The sequence below is a fragment of the Lipophrys pholis genome (genome assembly GCF_963383615.2).
Source record: "Lipophrys pholis genome assembly, chromosome: 18".
In the NCBI taxonomy this organism is placed as follows: Eukaryota; Metazoa; Chordata; class Actinopteri; order Blenniiformes; family Blenniidae; genus Lipophrys; species Lipophrys pholis.
The window spans coordinates 14,049,264-14,068,596 of record NC_137646.1 but is presented as its reverse complement, the minus strand read 5'-3'; the positions used below and the strand labels follow the sequence as shown (position 1 = coordinate 14,068,596).

Below are 19,333 nucleotides of genomic sequence, written 5' to 3'. Positions count from 1 at the left end.
GAAATCCAGCTTAGATCTTATTTTTTTTAGTAGATCAGAAAAACAAAAATGTTTGAAATGCACATAACATGGCGCATGGTGTCTAATTCAATTGGTTACAATGGATTATTCTCCCTGTGTTCAAACAGGAGGAGAAAACGACGCAGTGCCTCATTGCAGAAGTTCTGCCTTATTCCAGTGTTTCATTTTATTTGGTGTTTATACCCCCGTATAAAGTCTCCGCAGGAACTGTCGCCGCTGCACACGCATTCAAACTCGAACGTTTATAATGCCACGTGTTTATTGGGGTTGATGAGACAAGGTCGCTCGACGATGATCCACTCTTGAGAAGTTAATTTGTTTTTCCTCATTTGCACAAAATAAGAACAAACTCCAGAATTACAAGAAGATGAACGCAAACTGTGCAGGAGGGGCTCATGTGGAATCCTTACCCGTTAACTGTCCACTAATGAAAATGTTAAATAATAAAAGGATGAAGAAACTTCAAGCAGAAAAAAATAAGTAGATTTTTTTAAGAAGAAAAAGAAAACAGTCACAGAGTTTAAGTATTGAAAGAGAAAACTCGTGATCGTATTGATACTATCAAATCTCTATTGCACTGAGAGATGCAATATAAATCCAACCTGTCTGTTTTAACTGGCAAGCTCAAAAACAACCTTTACAGCGATTCAGGAAGATGTGCTTGATTACAGTTTGGTGGTGTCAGGGAGTGCCGGTGGTGTGCGGACGGACAACAAGCCCAGACTCACGGACTTCCATAAAAACCAGAGTTAAGTCCAGGAAACACGAGGAGACACAAGGGTGACGAGAGGAGCGACGTGACGACACGTAGACAAGACGATCCGACAAGGACAACAGAGGGAGAGGGGTTTAAATACACAAGGAAGGGGTGGACACGGGTGGAACACAATGGGAGCACACAGAGGGCTGAGAACACTGGTTAATAGGAAACACACAGACCTGACAGGTGGGTTCGGTCTGTCTTGGGGGTCTGTCTTGGGGGTCTTTCTGTGTGGAGTTTTCATGTTCTACCTAATGGATTGGGGGGGGTTCTCTGAGTATTCCAGGTTTTTAACCCCCCTCCCCCACAGTCCTAAACTATTTCTCTGTTCCCCCGGGAGATGGACTGTTGACCTTCCCCCAGCCCTCAATCATGAGTTGGATACATGCCGGCTTTTCACCATCTTCACACGTCATGACATAACGATTTTGATGCAGCTTCTTCAGAGGTCTATAAGAACCTGATAGTGCCAAGCAACTGTCAATATCTGAACAATTACCCTCTCCCATTGTGTAAACAGTTAATACTGTCAGGGAGTGTGTGCGTCACTGGCACTGGTATCAGGAGGATTATCGCTGTTGTAAAAAAAAAAAACAACGGCTCATGTCTTTGCCGGGCAGCCAGGCACCTCACATCCATTCTTGTCAGAGAGCTCCGCTGTAGCACCGCCCTCCTAATGCCATCTCGCGTGGTTGTAAAAAAAAAAAAAAAAAAGGTGAAAAGATCAGAGATTGAAATAGGTTGGACAGGCTGCGGAGTCTGTTCAGTGTCCTCTGCCAGAAGAGCTGCAACCATGAGCACTGCTGAAGGTGAGACAGCTTATTCATTTCTAGTGGACGCCTCATGTTGTCTTTTAATGATAGAATACTTTGAAATTACAGTATATTTAATTGAATTACTTCCAAATCTTTACTTTTTTAGTTTTTTTGTTGTTGGGGCTTTTTAACAAATCTTATTTATTATGTGACATTTTCTTCTCCGCAGTAACAGTTATGGAAACCACTACTGCAAAGAAGGGCATCCTTAAGTTGGCCAAAGGTAAGTTTTTTATTTACTTGTTTATTTCATCCAGGAACGCGTCTATTGTTTATCTCCGGGTGGCCTTTCACAGTCCTCAACTGTCCTCAGATACGATACTCAACCCTGAGCTGATGCAACAAAGACTTCATCCACATGGAAATACTTCAAATCTCACTGTTTTAAATTGGAGTATTTATTGAAGTTTTTCATACGTTCTTGCTGAGTGATCAGTGTCGGCGAACCGTTCCGAAGTTCAGACTTTGACTTGAGAGACCGTCCACGCTTCCCCCACGTCTCAGCCGAATCTCAACCCCACCCGTCCTCTGATTCTCTCTCCATCCAGAGGTGTGCACCGTGCAGTTTGAAAAGACCCCCAGCAAACAGAACAGCACCATCGACGCCGTCCGCTGGGACGTGCCTGACCTGGGGCAGCCGTTCAGCTCGGCCCCCAGCAAATCCCTCAACGCTCACGCCAAAGGCCCACAGGTTAACCACACCACTTTCACTCTTAGTCTGGAGAAACTTTGAAGCCGTTCGTTCATGCAAACGCCACAAATGGTGTAAAAAGAAGAATTTTGAAAACATGACTAAATGAAGCGTCTTGTACTGACGTGTGCGATGCCTGTTGAATTTCCTGCAGCAAAACGCCCGCAAGAACAGCCTGAAGGACCTCAGCAGTCTACAGGAGTGCGTGCAGTTTATCCACCACTGGAAGGAGCAGGTGGACCAAGTCTCTAAGGTTCGACCTGCGAACAAGAAAATTCAAATACTAACTCAACAATGACAAACTTGATGTGAACTTTTGGGAGGAGGTGGCAGGAAAATAGCCTGTTTTCACAAAGACGGACCAAAACACTAAACTGTATTTTTCTTTCTTTTTTTTCTTTTTTTTGTAAAATTCAACATAGATGTCATTTCTCTCTTTGAAACAAAGGTGAACATCTTCTTAATCTTTTTTTGTGCCCCTCAACTAAAATAAGTTTGACATCCTATTATAAAATGAACAAAGGGTTTCGAACGAGGAAGCTCTGATGTTTGCTCTTATTACTTGTATCCCTCACGGCAAATGATCTCAGTTTGAAAAACAAATGAGACGATTGATTTTCTTTTTTTTGGGGGGGGGGGGGGGGGGGGGAGAACATTGTGTTTCAGGTTTCTGTGGTTAATCATTTCACTGCTGGTTTGATGTGTTTCCTTCGGGAAATATGCTTTCCTGCATTTCCCCCCCTTTAGAATACAGATAAGTCCCCGAGTTACAACCACAGATATTGTCAACATATTGTGGCGTGCGATGTGTTTCCACAGGGCTGTTGTAGTCCCGGGGAGGGCACCAGTCAGCAGGAGGCCCAGCGCTCCGAGAAACGAGTCCAACGCAGCCTGGAGGAGAGCAGGAAGCTCATCCTGGAGTGGGCCGACGAACTCCATCACGTCTACAAGGTCAGCAACACACGATGGGCGGTTTGCTCTCAGACACACGTGCTTGGAGGGGCTTCTGTTTGAAGGTTTTCCCAGCAGACTTGACTTACACTAACCTGCCGTCTTTAGCCGCTGAAGGACACTCCCTGGGCGCCTGAAGGCCGGGAGCACGAGGACGGTCGCCAGGAAGCACAAATGCAGATCATGGAGTGGGCCAAAGAGCTGCAGATGGCAACCGAGGTGAGGATTCACAACCCCTCCCCCCCAAAACAAAAAACCAAGAGTTATTTCAACTGAATTAAAAAGACTTGTGTTTGCAGAGTTGCGGCATGCAGAGCGACAAGCTGCGGACAGTCATGCATCAGCTGAGCCAGAAGAAGAAGCTGCTGGTCTGGCTGGTGCCGCTGCTGGAGTTCATCACCTGGTCTCTGCTGAAGGAAAACAGCTCGGTGAGGGAGTCACAAGTCACAAACCCTCCGATTCCTGAGAAATTAATTATAAACAGTGAACAACATTTGAAGGAGCTTTTCAAACTCAAACGTGAAGATTGTCTTTCTTCCGATAACCAGCCATAAAAGAGAACTGGCTTCAAGCTGCCAAGGCAGGAAAAGTTACGAGCGCCTTTTATTAAAGCTGCCATGTGAGTGAACCTTTCATACAGCTTCAATAAACGGCTCTATCATTCGGTTTATATGGTGACGATCTGCCACTGTATTGATAGCAGGAAGTCACTGACCTGTATGAAACTGATGATGAAGCATAATACACGTCTATCACACTGACATGATAAAAAAAAAAAAAGTCAAATCCCAGAAGGAAGTTTCAAGGTTTATTCAAACATGCCTTGGATAGAAAACTGAAATAAAAATCAATGATTCATCCTTTGCAGGGAGATGTCCCACAGTTGTGGCTACTGGCCAAGCAGAGGACCTGGGAAGTGGGAATTCCGAGATACATCCCCAACTCAGGTGTGTCTTCATGGATCTTTGTACAACTGAATATTTAAGTGGAAAAATGACAAGATAAACACTTTCATTTTGCGTTCTGAGAATTTGATCTCAGTTTTGGACTGTGTTTTTGATGCGCAATTGTACTAATTTCAACTCAAGTCAGTGCTTTCTTTCAAAGGAAAAAGAAGATGTGCATAAATTGATTTTAAAGGCGTCATATCATCCAGATTTTCAACACTTCCACATGGTCTCGTTGGTCCAAAAACATCGTATTCAAGGTTTATTGCCCCAAATCCAGCTTTTTCCTTGATTTTCATCCATTTGAATATTAGATCATAGGAGCTACATTCAGAATCTGCTGTGTCTGTGTGAGCCGGACTGGCTCCGCCCACACAGGTCCATCTTGGGAAGAGGAGGAAGTACTTCCTCTCGTGGTGCCATGTGCCAGATTAAAGCTGTCTAATTGTGGGAGGGTCAAAGGGAGGGCCTACCTTGATTGGGATTGGCTGAACCCCTGATGACACTATATAGGGTTTGATGTCTGATTCGCTGGTTGGAGCAACACACTTATTAAAAACTGAAAGAAGCCAGGGAGAGAGAGGACAGACTTTCTTCACTTCTGGGGCGTCACTCCCTGGTACAGAAAAACCATTAGAAAGTGAATTTTGCATAATATGACCCATTTAAACCTTCAATACCAACATTTTCTGTTTTTCTCTTTTCAGTCTGGAGTTGGATTTGCAGTGCAGCAGGTAAATATCTTCCACTTTATCTAACAAAACAACAAAAAGCTATTTCCAACTCTGCTCTAACGAGCGAATCCATCTCTATTTGTAGCCGATGTGACTCTCGACCCCATGACCAATCACCCCTGGCTGCTGCTGTCAGACGACCAGCGGCAGGTCCAGGAGGCCCGCTTCGTGTCCGAACCCCCCTACTGCGCCCAGCGCTTCGAGAGCTGGCCCTGCGTGCTGGGCTGGGAGGGCTACAACTGCGGCCGCCACTACTGGGAGGTGGAACTCGCCAACAACGGCTGCTGGCGAGTGGGAATGACCACCGCCAGCTCCAAGCGACACGGCCACTTCCCCATGACCCCCAAGCAGAACTACTGGGTGCTGTGGCGCAGCGCGCGCCACTTCTACGCCTGCAGCAAGCCGGAGGCGGAGCTGCACGTCGGCCTCGTGCCGCGCCGCCTGGGCGTCTACTTGGACTACGAGGAGGGGCAGATCTCCTTCTACAACGCCGAGAACAAGTCCCACATCTACACCTTCACCGGGGCCTTCAGGGGGAAGCTGTACCCGCTGTTCGCCCCGATGGACGGACGCACACACATGACCGTCCGAGAGCCGCACAAGATCGCCGTCAAATGAAGACGGCCACGTCCAGAACGGCGGAGGAGTATTACCTTGAACTTTAAATGGAATGATGAGAGTACATTAACGGGGAATTGGTGTCAGAACATGAAAATGTCATTATTCAGAATATATATTCATCTTATTCTTGACATTTTGACTTTATTCTCGAGACGCGCAGTCCCCTGTCTGCAGATACTTGTTTCTATATTGTAGCTGTAATACAGCGGCGTACGTTTGCACCTTTTAATGAACCGTGTGGTCTTTTTTAAAGCCTTTTTCACAGATCTACCTCCACGACGGACGATGGAGGTTAAGACATTCAACTGAAACCTTTGACTGAATTTAATTTAACGAATTGCCAGTTGAGCTTCTGTTGAAACCTAAACTAAGAAGAGTTGACAGAAGGAGAAAGTTTGTTTATCTAATCACGCCACTCCAAATACGACTCAGATTGTTTGAAATGGACTTTATTTCAAGACAAAAAACGTGAAAATATTTCAAGCGGTTGAAAAAGAAATAATACATTGACTTTTTCGTAGATTGAAGCAAGCGCCTGAAACAGATTGGAAAATTATCTGATAGTTGCATGTATTCAGAGACAGGTTCTATTTTTTATTTTATTTTTTTTAATATGGATGCACTTTGCGGTGCACCTTTAATTAGTATTTGACATGAATAAATTGATGTCTTTCTGAAGTATTCTCCGTCACCACTTTTGCATTTTTTGCACACGTTGGTATGTTTATGAAACAAAATGTGCGGCGCCTCACGTCTCCCTCTTGCAGACCCAGGGCCCGAACGCCTCGCAGTCGGCGGCGGACAGGCCCCCTCCTCCCCTCAGGTCTGCACAGTCCCTGTGATCGGCGTCCCACTCCACCGTCACCCTGTAACACACATCTCACGGCATTTACACTCAAACTGTTAATACGGTTAAGAAAAGACGAGTGTGCTTCTATTTGGGACGACCCGGGTCGCAGGCTGCAAGGCTTAAATACACAAGAAAAATGGATCAATGGACATTAACGCTAAAAATACTGTATTAAAAGCAAAATGAAATCTTTGTGATTCCTGTGGTCAAACTTTCAACTCTTCCTTTAAAACCAAAAAACAATAATAAAACAGTGAATAGTTTGTTCAGATGGTGGTTGATACTGTCCCAAACAGTGGATTGGTGAGTTTGCTACAGCTAATCTGAAGATGATAAAACTGTTGTTTAAAAAAAAACAAAAAACTTTTAATTATGTTTTTATGAAGCCAAGCAGCTGTTAAGGAGACGATCTACATGAGAAAAACATAAGAGAACCTGGCACTCAACCCAAAATTATATAACTTTGAATCTGAGGAACAAACCAAACACCGTCTATGTTCCTGCTTTACATGTCTGCCTGCTCCGATACACCCGAGTCCAGTGATCTCATCTCCGACTTCCCAAGAAAAGCAGTTAAGTGTGTTGCAGCAGAACTGAAATGTGCCGGCCTGGAGACCCAGGATCTGTCTGTATCCAGGACTTACGGCATGTAATGCTGCACGTCCGCCCCGTCCCACCACAGCCACTGACCCTCCTGCTCAGAGTCGCTCAGTCCCACCCAGAGGAAAGGAACCCGGGACACGTTCCTCATCACTCCTTGAATAAAGTCCTGCGGGGTGAACAGAAATGATGAATGATAAAATATCGATTAAAGACCTCGATGAGTGACAAACTGTCTGGTTATGATCTGAAGGTCAAAGATGTTTACCGACATCATAATCTGGACTTCAGCCACACTTTAGTTCAGTCCACATTCAGCTTGTCAGACGCAACGATTCTCAAATTAAACTCAAACTTCATTCCTGAATCGGATTATCATCATTTAAAAAAAGGCCGTGCAGTCACCATCTCTGCAGAGTCTTTGATCACGGCCAGGCTGCTCTTGTGTTTCAGGCAGAACTCTGCGCTCTCGTTCCACCGAAGGTTTTCCTGCAGCCCGGAGGAGAAGAAGTAGCAGTGGTGCCTCCACCAGCGCCATCCGTCAGGACACAAGCTGCACCTGGAGTCTCCACGGGAAGAGAAACAGATTCGACTGTTGGGTAAATGATATTAACACGGGCGGACGTAAAACAACTCAAACCTGGATTATTGTGTCTCAAATCATTTGTGGACGCCACATACGCGAGTTGACGCACGTCTGCACCAGAAAAAGGAAGCACTAGTCACCTTGAGTGACGGAGAGCAGCATGAGACGGAGATCCTGGCGTTGCTTTTCACACTCCTGCCGCTTCGTTCTCGACTCGTCACACGTCTGAAGCGCTTCAGGCTCGGCGGGCCTCGAGACTAACCAGTGAAATTTCCCACGTTGATGGAGAGGAAGTTAGAAAGGTTGGCCCGGAGTATGATTTAACGAGCGTGTATATTTCAAAGTTTGTGTTTATACTCACCAAATAAAGTGCAGAATAAAGTTAATCCGGTAAAAAGAGTGAGAGCTCCAATAACAACAAGCAGCCTGCGTGTCGACTGCAGAGTTTGACAGTTTCCTTCATCTGAGCAGAAAGACAAACTGTCAAACTGTGTTTCATTTGAAAGTTAAAGAAAATACAAATATTATCCCTCATGCCTGTGTTCACTTTATCTGTTTATGTTCCTCTCAGACGTGTTTAGATTGTAAGTGATAAGAGTATTAAAGAGAACAAAAAAATCTGAACTCTCCCTCATGAGTCACATTAGTGAATGTCTGTGAAACTGGACAAAGAAACTAATCAAATCATTTAGACATCAAATATAGAAACTTTAGAAGTTAATTTTTGGACAAAATCTTCACTAAAAGGACTTCACCATGTGAGAAGATGCTGTTTGAAACTCACCTGCAGGTGTTTGTCTCTCAGTCTCCTCCTCAGAGCGTCTCTGGGACGCAGCCATGATGCCGCCTGGCGTCTTTTCTCCTTTTGCTTTGCATCAGTCCCGACTCGTCTCGCCACAATAAAGCGTCCATCAGCTTCTTTTGACACTTTGCACAGGAAGCGAGCCGTTTGTGCCTCATGACTATTCATAACCTCCGTGGGAGCTGTAGGTGTTACATGTGTGTCCACGGTCACAGCGGGGGGGCTTCATTCAGCCAGGACTAATGTGACACGGACACATTCATACACTTCCTCTTTTGCTGCTGGAGTCTGAAACTGTAAGTCATTTTGGTAAAGGAAGACCCTGCTTCATCACATGCTTCCTTTTTTTAATGTCTTTTCTCTTTTTTTAATGTAAATAAAATCCCGTTTTTTCATTTGAAGAAGAAAACCACAGTTGATTTTGTCCTGCTTCATGTCAAACTCCTGGATGTGAGTGAATATCTTATTAAAATCCAGTTTTTAATGTAGTCATCTAAACTATTGGATAAAGAGACTTACTGGAAGCTGAAGCTTATTCCAACCAACACATTTAAAAAAAAAAGCTGTTTGCATATCAGGCAAGTCCATCACTTAGAAAACAAATATAATCCATCAGCTAAGGTATTGTGATATTTCACTATGTATTCACTTGATTCTTCTATAAAATGGAAAATCAGAAACCATTAATATTAATCGCTTCACCAATAATCATGCAGCACTCATCCTTTTGAAATGCTGCTATTCTATTCTATTCGATCATTCAAAATGTGATTGGAGACTTCTGTGAGTATATTTTCACTTGAAAGGATTAAAATAAAAGATGTGTCTCCAGATATGAATGAATAAATAAAGAGCCGAATAGTCCGGATTAGAGTTGGTGTTTGAAAAGAGTGAAACACGAGATTAAAAACACCCATAATGCAACAGCGAAAGCAAAACACGTTTCACTATATTTTGCACCAGAAGTTTTCGTGAAACTTATATCGGGATTGTAGTCGTTTTCTACAGTAATAGTTTGTTTTTGTGAAAATTGTGGGGAAAATAAAGTTTCAATTTAAAGGTTATTTTGGCACTACTTTACCGGTGCGGCCCCTCAAACGGACTGAAGTGTGTTTGACACTCTGACTGCTTGTCATCATGCCAGTAGGTAGTGAAGGCCACTTCAAACAGGTTTGATTTTAAAAAGACCTACAGTAGGTCAGTGAACCACCGAAGTGCCGTACCACTGACGCCAACATAATGAAGGATGTTTGCTTCCATTGTAAAAAAGAAACAGAAAAATGAGTGTGTTTTGCTGTCAAATATGCCAAAGGGGGAAACTTCGATGAGTCAAATGTTTAAACATTTTGATTCATAAATCAATTTATTTTTGGACTTAACTTATTTATTTGTGCTATGCTTTCATGTCAGAGTGTAATGAGACATTGAATAATTGTCAATAAAAACAGGAACAATTGCCACGCAGGAGTCCTCAACGTAATCTGGAAGATGAGGGGGGGTCTCTGTTGGCCCAGTGCGACCGGGGCTGTCCGGTGGGGGACGATAGTGTCTTCCAATCCAGGCCAATCCGGTGAGTAAAGTCTCCACAGCTGAGGACAGCGACAAGCTTGATGGTTTGAGGGGTCCGAGTCACCATGTCTGTGAAGCGAGCCTGGTCGGACAATAAACCCTGCAGTTATCGCTCAAAGCAGCACTGAACGGTCAGAGTCACATAAAACCTCCCGGGTGTAATTCAGAGGGCGCAGCCTCACTTTATGGTGTCTCAAGCACTTTTTTAGTGGCGCTGCTCAGGACATGGTGGAGGAATCATCAGCTCCATATGTCCCACAGTAGAGGAAATCAACAAAGTGGCCCGAGGTTCATTAGTCTGGGAGAAAGCCAAACACTTGAAATTGGAGCGTGAGAAGGAAACTGCTACTGTCCAGTGTGGAAAAGAACCGATAACTTCACTGCTTCCTGATCTGAAGTTTAGACTTCAACCTGTTGAGGACATGAAACCTTCACTCAGCCTGGTTTACTTAGAAGAAGAAGCTACATGTTTGGAGGACACAGGAATGTCAAACTACTCATGAGACTGGTGGTGCTGGATGTGACACGACTGTCGTGGATGCCCCCTGCTGACTAAAGTGAGAACTGCATTAACTATAAGCTCCAACTGGAGTCACTTGACAAATTGTCGTTGCGATGTCTAAAGATCATCCGCACACTGTTAAAATACGTGTTGGTTCATCTTTCCAGTTTTGTTACGTTTCCTTTCGTCAATAAAGCGAAGTTGCGGGATAGTGACGTCACTTCCTGTTTCGACTGCACACAGACACCAGGGAGAGACGGAGAAGCCCCCCCCCCAATAAACAATAAAATCCTAATCTGAAAACATTAAACCTGCAACTGAAAAAAATAACACCTACATTTGAAAAAATATATTTTAAGAGTGAAAAATGAAAATAAAGGATTTTATCTAAAGAGTTCCAGAGCGGAACCAAAATTATATGTAAGGTGAAAAAAACTTTTCATACGCTTATTTTTTATTTGGAATAGTGTTTTTAATTTTTCAAAATTGAAGCTCAAACCTTGAACATTTGGCTTCAAAATATTTTCTTTTCAAATGAACAAACCTTTGGACCTGGATCTAGCTCCATACTTTTAAAGAATATATTCTCATTTAGCCTGATAATATGGGTCAATTTCTCCATCTAATAAACCTCTTGTACAATATATTCTTTTAGTTTTTGCATGAAACCTTTTTCTGTTTTATTGCTTAAAGCAAGTGAGATTTTCAGTAAGTCAGCACCTTCTCCCATGACTGTATAAACTATATAGACTGCAACTGGAAAGGAAACAACTTGTACTGAACCTGGAGTTTCATTATCAACGTGGCAAAGTATAGACGTTTCTTGCAGTTCACTCTGAGGCTGCAACAGTTAGAAAAAGTGTCATCAGTAAATGATAATATGTTGAGAAGCATTCCCCACCGGGAGTGTGTAAGATTGGCTGCATGCTGTTAAACTCCACAAAATTAGGGTTGTGTTTGGAAAACTTTCACTAATTTTATTTGTTCGATGTCTTTGCTGCAGGGGTGTTAAACATGAGGTCCGCGGGCCACCGCCAAGAGGCTCTAATCCGGCCCGCAAAACCACAAAGCAAACGGTAAGAAGTACAAAGACTTTCTAACACATTTGGTTGAATAATATCATTTGATTGCTGATGTACGTTTGTTTGCATGACTCACAATTACATCAAAGTGGGAAAGTTAATATGGAGGTTTTTCTATTCAACAATTGAAAATACATTGGTGTGAATATTTTTTACCATCGATTCAGCGTCTTTCAACATGTTTCTCCATCAATCTGAGGCTTGTTCCTGGCAGTGGTTTCTTGCAGGTACCAGCACGAATCTTACATAAGTGGCTGATAACGATGCTCACAACTGTATTCTTGATTTTAAACTGATATAATTGTCCTTTCACACAAACAAATCAGTTACTGGTTTTGGTGTTTTACGCTATAACTCTTGCATATGTACACATATAGAGCCAACTCCAAAATATTTTTCTATACAATGTAAAAGTTAATGGAAATGATTTATTAACTTTGGTTTGATATAAATACAAATAAAGAGACTACAATTACCTGTTCAATTTAATGTTTTTAGATGCAACAATACACATTTGCTGTAAAGGAACACACTCACCCCAGCACAGCAAAACACACTTTGTCCAGCAACACAAACACCGTGAGCTTTGGTCCTTGTTTCAAAGCACTGTGAATGAGAAAAATAAAGTTAAATAACATAATACAATCTCGAGCTTTAAAAACAGGAGAAATACTCACTCACAGCAAACATGTCCTCCGTCCCCGAGGGTCAGGTCATTTGACTGCCTTCACAATCACCTACTCCACTCAAAGTAAAATATCATCTTTAAATGTTGAGTTCTGCATCCTCGCATCAAACGTGCAAAGGCTGCGATGAAATGTTCCAGGAAGATAAAGAAAAGCATGTTTGTGCAGAGAATAACACAAGCACACATTGATCCACGTGAGGCGTTTATTTCTTTTGAAGCAGATATAAAAAGGCATATTAGTATCAAAAGAGATGGCGGGGGAAAATAACATCAAAAGGGGGAAAACAACAAATTTCTCATACAAAACTAAAGTTTACAAAACAATCTCTAAACATACAGAAACAAAATGAAGAAAAATGCCTCAGAACACATTCAGCTGGCAGTGTAAAAAATAAAGTGGTTTTGTTTTTCTCAAAGTGCTGATAAAATGACAAACTGGTCAAATCACAGCTGATGCATTTTATTGATCATTTAAAATGAGTCACATTGGGCCTAAAACACTTTGGTCGTTTGTTTTTTCTTCTAATAAAAGGTCCCAACAACCAAATACTCAAAAGGCCTATTCTGTTCTTCAGGGTGATCCAGCCAGCCCTTTCCTCGTGAGACTAACAGACACTGCAGAAAATGTGGAAGTAGGAAAAAACGAAATAAAATAAAAGCTTCAACTATATTTACATTTCAAAATCCCCACTTACAGAAAACAATCAATACATTGCGGTGCTTCGTGCAATTATTAGTGAAGCTTTGCGAGTATCTCAGGGGGGGGGAAGACTTGAACGATCGTCTCCACAGACACCATTGACTGAAGTCAACATCCATTCAAGTTTGGATTTGCACCTTTACATGTAAATGGCAGTGATTAATGTTAAGATTGTTTTTTTTGCCTTTATCTTTTAACATTACAGCAACCAGATCCTGAATGAGCGACTTCAACACGGAAACATGAGTAGCTGAAGACGATTCCCTGCCAAAACAACACTGATCAACTCCTGCGGTCAGTTCTCAGCTTCACATAAACATCTGGTTTTCATGCGGCAGCTCACCTGATGTTTCAGCAATGGCAAGTGTCTATAATACGACCTGTGCATGATCTAGTCAAGTTTATTTGTTTGCATACAAGGAAGAAAGAAACGGCATGAGACTGCACAGTACTGCGAGTACAGTAAGTGATCAGGCAGTAGACAAGAGGAGGATTCCCAGGCAGGACGGGATGTGGAACTCCGACGGAGAGTAAAAACAACCTGAAAACGAATCCGACGACAGACGAGACGTCGGTGCACTTTGATCCTAGTCGCTGTCGCTCCTCTCTCCTCTGTGCATGAGCCGCTTCCCGCTGGACGGCTGCGGAGCCTCTTGCTTCACCACCATCTTCGCCTTGGCTTTGCTGCAAAATAAAGAAAAACCATGGATGGGTTTCTGAACATAAATCCTAAAGGTGGCGTTTTGTTTGGGGACGGGAGGAGGTTTGATGTTTTCACTGGTAGTGAATGTAGAGGTACAGGAGAAAACATTCAGAGATCACAGAGAGCTGCAGGTGGAGATGTTGGTGCAATATATCAACCACCTCTGGAGAGGAAGCAGCCAGGCAGGAGGACGAGAGGAAACCTTGAGAGAAGATGATGGTGGAGTGATGGTGTAACAGTGGAGGAGATGATAGTCCTCTATGGTGAGCCCTGAACAGAGCAGCTGAAACAATAAGAGGTCGCCTCACAAACATAAAGCTTATTATTCTGTTTTCTGCAGCGTCTCTTACTTTTCTTTTTCCTCCAGATCAAGGCCGTGGTTGATCCTCTTCAGCAACTCGAAGCGTTCACGCCCACGAACGTGCATCACAAAGATCTCCTTGTCCTCCTCCTCGGCGCTGGAGGCAGACTTGGTCTTCTTCACGGAGGTGGTGTTGGGAGCGGGAGTGCTCTCTGTGAGAAAGACCAACCAGGGGGTGAAACTAAAGCAAAGGCTGGAATTGAAATCTCTCTAAATGCAAGAACACGCACTTCGTTTTTTCAGCGGCTTGGTGCCGTTCTGGCTCTTGGCGTAATTCTCCTCCTCGGTCTTGCGATCCCTCCCCGGACACGCGCACACACGCACCTCGAAGCACTGCCGGCCCAAAACCAGCCCCCTGCGGAGGAACGCAGTCCGACCGTATGAACAAAACGCTCTGCGACATCTGAGAAATGCAAGCAGCACGAAACAGAAGCTCCTCCACCAGGCGGACACGACTTACGCCGGAGTCTCCAGGGTCAGGATGGTGAGGATGGGCCTGCGGTTCATCCCGCCCATGCACGAGCTGTTGCACATGAACGTCAGGAGGATGGTGGTCATCTCAGAGCCCAACTGAAGCCAGAGGAAACACAAATCCACCGTGAGAGGGTGAAAAGAGTCACGACAAACATAAATACATGTAATCCCATCAATATACATGTGTATAAATGTTGCATATTAAAAATATCATGTTTAAATTCAGTCGATTTGCATTTCACGTTGATTCTGAGTCTATTTTAATAATATAAGTGAAGTATTTTGTATAATAGAGGTTTATTGAAGTTTATCCAAAGATGGCCACCTCCTGCGTTTTGGACAATTTGTCTGTGAAGCTCAAACGTGTTTATTTAGTCAACTTCTGCCAAAGTGCCAAGACATACAAATCTACATCTGTACATTAGCTGCAGCAAAGTGCATCACTTAGTGGTGATGGCAAAAAAAAAAAAAGAGTTGCAATCTAATAAAACGAGTAATTTGAGTTCGTGTCACCTGAGCTGTCAGGATGTTTTTTGTTTTGTTGTTTAATGGAAGGCAAATCAGACAAGGCAATTCCTGATGCTTTACTTTAAAGTAAGGCGCTTAAATAAGTAATCTTAAACAAAGATCATGAAAAACATTTAAATAAAGCCATTAAGAAATAAATACATGAACAAGTTTCTCTGAATCTAGTTCTGTCAGAAATACTTAAGGATTTTTCAGACGGTATAAAGCTGATTGTTATTGTCTTAATGTGGTTGTTGAATTTCAGGTCTGAGCTCCTAATTACAGCCAGATTTCGCCCTTGATTTGCTGTTGAGCCTCTTTTTTCTTCAATATGTGTCAGAGTCTGTGACGTTTCGGCATTAACAAATGAGTTCTGTTTAAATCACAACAGCCCGATTCGTTTTTCAAAAGCTGCAACTGAAGGTTTTTTTTAATTCTGTCTACTGAACCAAGTCCAGACAATGTGAGTGTTGCCGTCATACCTGCGGGTGCTCGTACGGGACCGTCACACTGTGCCTGTTGGTGTTAACGTCTTCAAAATACTGAGCCCTCTGGTTTCCCTCCACTCTGATCAGATGGCATCGATGATCCACCGCTGGAATTCAGACAAATCAGTCAATACTGGACACATGTCAGGACTATTCTCCCTTGTTTCAGAACAGAATGGTTGGACTTACTGTCCTCATTCTGGTGATGGGGACATCTGCGGACCACATCGGCCACGTGCTCCGTCTTCTTGTAAATGGCCGTGGCCCTGAGAATGGCTCCCTGCGGGGGCTCCTTGCTCACCAGCATTTCAATGGGGTTGGTTTTAGCCAGCTGGCAATACAGCTTGTTGAGATCCTCTGAAAACTGAGAGAAAACACAAGAATTATTTTTTTTTTTTTTTTTAAACCACATAAAGCATTTTAGAGATAAACAGAAATAAATACTTGCAACAAAAACTAACCCTTTGATTTTGATTCAAACAACTTTTTCTACTTCAAATGATTCAGACATTTCCATTCAGTACTTGCTGGTTTAAACATCTTTAAATGTGGCTTAAGTTTATTTTTTAACCCTTTCTGTTCCTCAGGAAGCCTTGGCAGGAACATGCCCTGTCATGTCAGAGCCTTGCTTTACAATCAGGCTGCACCACTCTCACAGAGCAGAGCGCCAGTCAGAGGAGGCGGGAGTTCAATGGCAGACCACCCTAACCACCGCCCAGTCAGCCAATCACATTGGCCTGCTGTGTGATTCACCAAGAAAATATGGACGTCATTGGCTGCTCGGGCACAGTGACTGAGTTCAGACCTTAAACTTAAGCGAATCGGCACAATGAAGAGGATTCCACATGAATGCTACCGGGAGAGATACTGAATGAATGGATTTCTTAGCGGAATACCAAGGTAAGACGTTCAATTTTGTCTCCTTCAACAAGTTTTCACAAACTTTTAAAAACTTGCTCGATGATAAAAAGTTAAATCCAGAGATTTTCTCCAGTAACACGTTATAACTTCTGATCTTTAAATGTTTTAAAAACTTTTGTAGAAAAGGTAATTATAACTTACTGAATGCAAACAATCTCTATGAGCAGTAACAGATTTATAAATCAAAAAATAACAACATGAAGAGAAAAGCACCTCATATACAACCCCCTTTGTCTGAGGCAGGGGGCTCAAAGGAGACATTTGCTCCCTGTCAGGTTTGGTTGCATGGAAATCTACCACGAGAATCCTTCAACATGAAATACTACCGCTACATTAAATACAGATTCATGTAAAGTTTCTTCCAAATTAATCAGAGTAAATTAGACAATCTGGTATACTTAAGTCACAAAACTATGTCTACTGCCTCTTTCAGTCCGTAAAAATAGTTAAACTCTGAACAATTTTGCAAGATGCTGCCACGATCAAAACGCAACGTACGGTGGAAGTGACAGACTTGGCTGTGCCAGACTTCTGAAAGCGAAGCTGGAAGCTGTATTCCCCCGGGTAGTCAGTAGTAACAGGGACGGTGGAGGACGGGGGGGCCAAAGTCTGCATCTCCGGAGCCAGCTCAAACAGGTTTTCATCAAACCCAGCATCCAGCTGCAAGAGGGGAAAATACAGCATTACACTCACATTTAGCTCAACATCATAATGTTATACCCTCTTAATAATTGCTCTCGCTCAGGCTCACCAGCATATCCATGTGTCCAACCCTCCATTGCTCAGGATTATTTGCAGATGGGATGGTGGAAATGGAGGGAGTACATCTGTGTTAACAGGAATACACCATTTAACTTGATCAGGATATCAACAACTTTATTCAAAGTGTAAGAACCCCCCCAAAAAAAAACAAAAAAAACAAATCAGATACATACACAGACTGCCACAGTTCCTGAAAAGAGTCCTGGCTCAGTGGCAAGGTCTGGCTCAGCTGCAGACTGTCCAAGCTGGGCGCTTCCATCACGTTTTTCCCTCCTTTCCCACTGAGTGACGAAGGCGTGCTGAGGGAGAGAGCGGAAGTAGAGTTGTGAAGTGATGAAGTCGGCAATCATTTCAAGTTTCAATATAAATGGGGGAATTTATTGTCTGTTGTGCGGCTTATTAAAACATTTAACATAACTTGCCATAACCCCCCCCCCCCTAAATGAGTAGATAAAACTGTTAAATCAAAAGGACTGATCCATGTGTTTCACTGGTTACAGAGATACTTTAAATACTTCTTTATTCAAACTGTGAAAAAGTGCCTGTAAAAATCAAAGACAAATCTAAACCACGTCAGTGTTACGCTTCTGTGAAAACTGATTGTATCCTAATGGGATAAGGTGTATTATGTCTTATCTATTCATGAAATTATAGCCCATAACTACGCTTAAACAATTTCAGCTTGAATTCCAACACATGTCAACAAAGCACTTCCCATTGTTTAAGCAAGGATCAGAGAGAATGTGTGAATGTTTACATCTCTGTTGGTTGGAGATAAGTCAGGACGTACATAACAGAATAAGGAAGACAGTTTAAAAGAAGGGGGGAAACTACTTTTATTATTGTGCTGCAGCTGAAGCTCTGCTTCACATTAAAGTTGACACACTGGTAAAACCAGTTTAGCCACTACAGGCAAGTTAGCGCCAAAGCTAACGTGCTCACTAATGTATCTAAAAATCCCATGGATGGATATTCAACTGAATGTCGACGAATTAATTTAATTTACCAAAACAACAGAGGGGCGGGTTCACATCAACTGGCGTCCATTTTCTGGCGAAAATGAGGCCTGCTCTATTTGAATGAAGCTCGCTAAAGCCAGGCAGTGAGTCGACATTTTCTCATAATTACTCGAAAAACAACCCATATTACCAGCCAAGAAGAGCTTAAAAGCATAACACCAATGGGATGTGTTCTCTGAAAGAGTGAAAACTAAGTTACTTCCGGTTATTTTAGGTGTTAGCCTAAAAAGCTTATAGCATTAGCACGATAGCTCAAAGATTAGCCGAACTGCGGTAAAACTTTCCCCCCTAAACACACCCGACCAAAAGTCGCTTTCAGCTGCGCTTCATATTATGTGTGACAAAGCGGCTACCTTGGGTCCTCCCGCGGTCGCTGCTCAGGCGAGGTGAGTCACTGCTACTCTGACGGCAGAAAAAGTGCAAAAAGCCAAAATATTTTGAGGACCACGTTGTTTTTGTTCACGGGGAATCCCGCAGAGCGGAGGAGGAGGGGCGGGTTTTAACCCCGGTGTTTCGTCCAATCAGAAAGAAGAAAGACGCTCTGACGTCAAACGTCACGGTGCGTTTAAAAACTAGCGGAAATATTGACACACAAAAACAATGATAAAAATTAAAGTTATGGAGGGTTGGCGTTTCAAGCGTTTATGTGTTATTGATGAGTAAAATACAACTAGATTCACATAAAACTTTGAATAATGTAATCTGTATCAAGATACAGTAAGAAAACGATCCAAAGTTATTAACATAGATTAACAGGATGCTCCTGAAGGCAACATGATGATATTCTGACGAAATGGAAAACGAGTCAGCAGGTAATAAATTAGGTCATTAAAAAAAAAAAGGCATGAAACTACTAAGATATACTTTTAAAGGGAAATCTATAGGAGATATTTTGACCAAATGCTAAGAACGTTTTAGGGTTTGAAGGCACAAAGCGTTCAATTTTCAACCACTCGTTTTCTCATAACCTGAAAAAAACCCCACTGTATTCTTTTCTTTTTATATATTTTATGGGGATTTAAAAAACAGTTTTAAGCACTTTCTGATGATTTTCAATTATTTCTGAATACACCTTAAGTCAGTAACATTGACATTGTTCAATTTTCTGAGTTTTCTCCTCGACATGGGTCACCTCTTTGCCACACCTTTAATCTGTTCATAAAGTCTGCTTATTTCACC

The 19,333-nt window shown here is 42.6% G+C and overlaps 3 protein-coding genes across 4 annotated transcripts; 1 reads left to right on the top strand and 2 right to left on the bottom strand.

Annotated features, from left to right (window-relative positions):
- The first annotated feature begins 1,504 nt into the window (after positions 1-1,504).
- On the top strand, positions 1,505-6,584 carry LOC308123443 (E3 ubiquitin-protein ligase TRIM69). The gene is made up of 10 exons (XM_080485948.1): positions 1,505-1,590; positions 1,766-1,819; positions 2,145-2,287; positions 2,442-2,540; positions 3,107-3,238; positions 3,347-3,457; positions 3,538-3,666; positions 4,107-4,185; positions 4,893-4,919; positions 5,005-6,584. The coding sequence occupies exons 1-10, from the start codon at positions 1,575-1,577 to the stop codon at positions 5,535-5,537; spliced, it is 1,323 nt and encodes a 440-aa protein (XP_080342074.1). The 5' UTR covers positions 1,505-1,574; the 3' UTR covers positions 5,538-6,584.
- On the bottom strand, positions 5,980-8,515 carry LOC308123444 (natural killer cells antigen CD94-like). The gene is made up of 6 exons (XM_080485949.1): positions 8,361-8,515; positions 7,938-8,039; positions 7,717-7,833; positions 7,396-7,556; positions 7,035-7,159; positions 5,980-6,406 (listed from the first exon to the last, which is right to left on the bottom strand). The coding sequence occupies exons 1-6, from the start codon at positions 8,413-8,415 to the stop codon at positions 6,289-6,291; spliced, it is 678 nt and encodes a 225-aa protein (XP_080342075.1). The 5' UTR covers positions 8,416-8,515; the 3' UTR covers positions 5,980-6,288.
- Positions 8,516-12,408: 3,893 nt separating this feature from the next.
- On the bottom strand, positions 12,409-18,645 carry LOC308123776 (cellular tumor antigen p53-like). 2 transcript variants are annotated; one of them, XM_080486440.1, is made up of 10 exons: positions 18,508-18,645; positions 17,309-17,434; positions 17,125-17,200; positions 16,872-17,033; positions 15,642-15,816; positions 15,447-15,559; positions 14,444-14,553; positions 14,214-14,338; positions 13,973-14,135; positions 12,409-13,603 (listed from the first exon to the last, which is right to left on the bottom strand). In XM_080486440.1, the coding sequence occupies exons 2-10, from the start codon at positions 17,392-17,394 to the stop codon at positions 13,507-13,509; spliced, it is 1,107 nt and encodes a 368-aa protein (XP_080342566.1). In that variant the 5' UTR covers positions 17,395-17,434; positions 18,508-18,645; the 3' UTR covers positions 12,409-13,506. The 2 variants fall into 2 exon arrangements, with proteins under 2 accessions (XP_080342566.1, XP_080342565.1); XM_080486439.1 differs by having other exon boundaries at positions 12,409-13,892; positions 18,508-18,638.
- Positions 18,646-19,333: the final 688 nt, after the last annotated feature.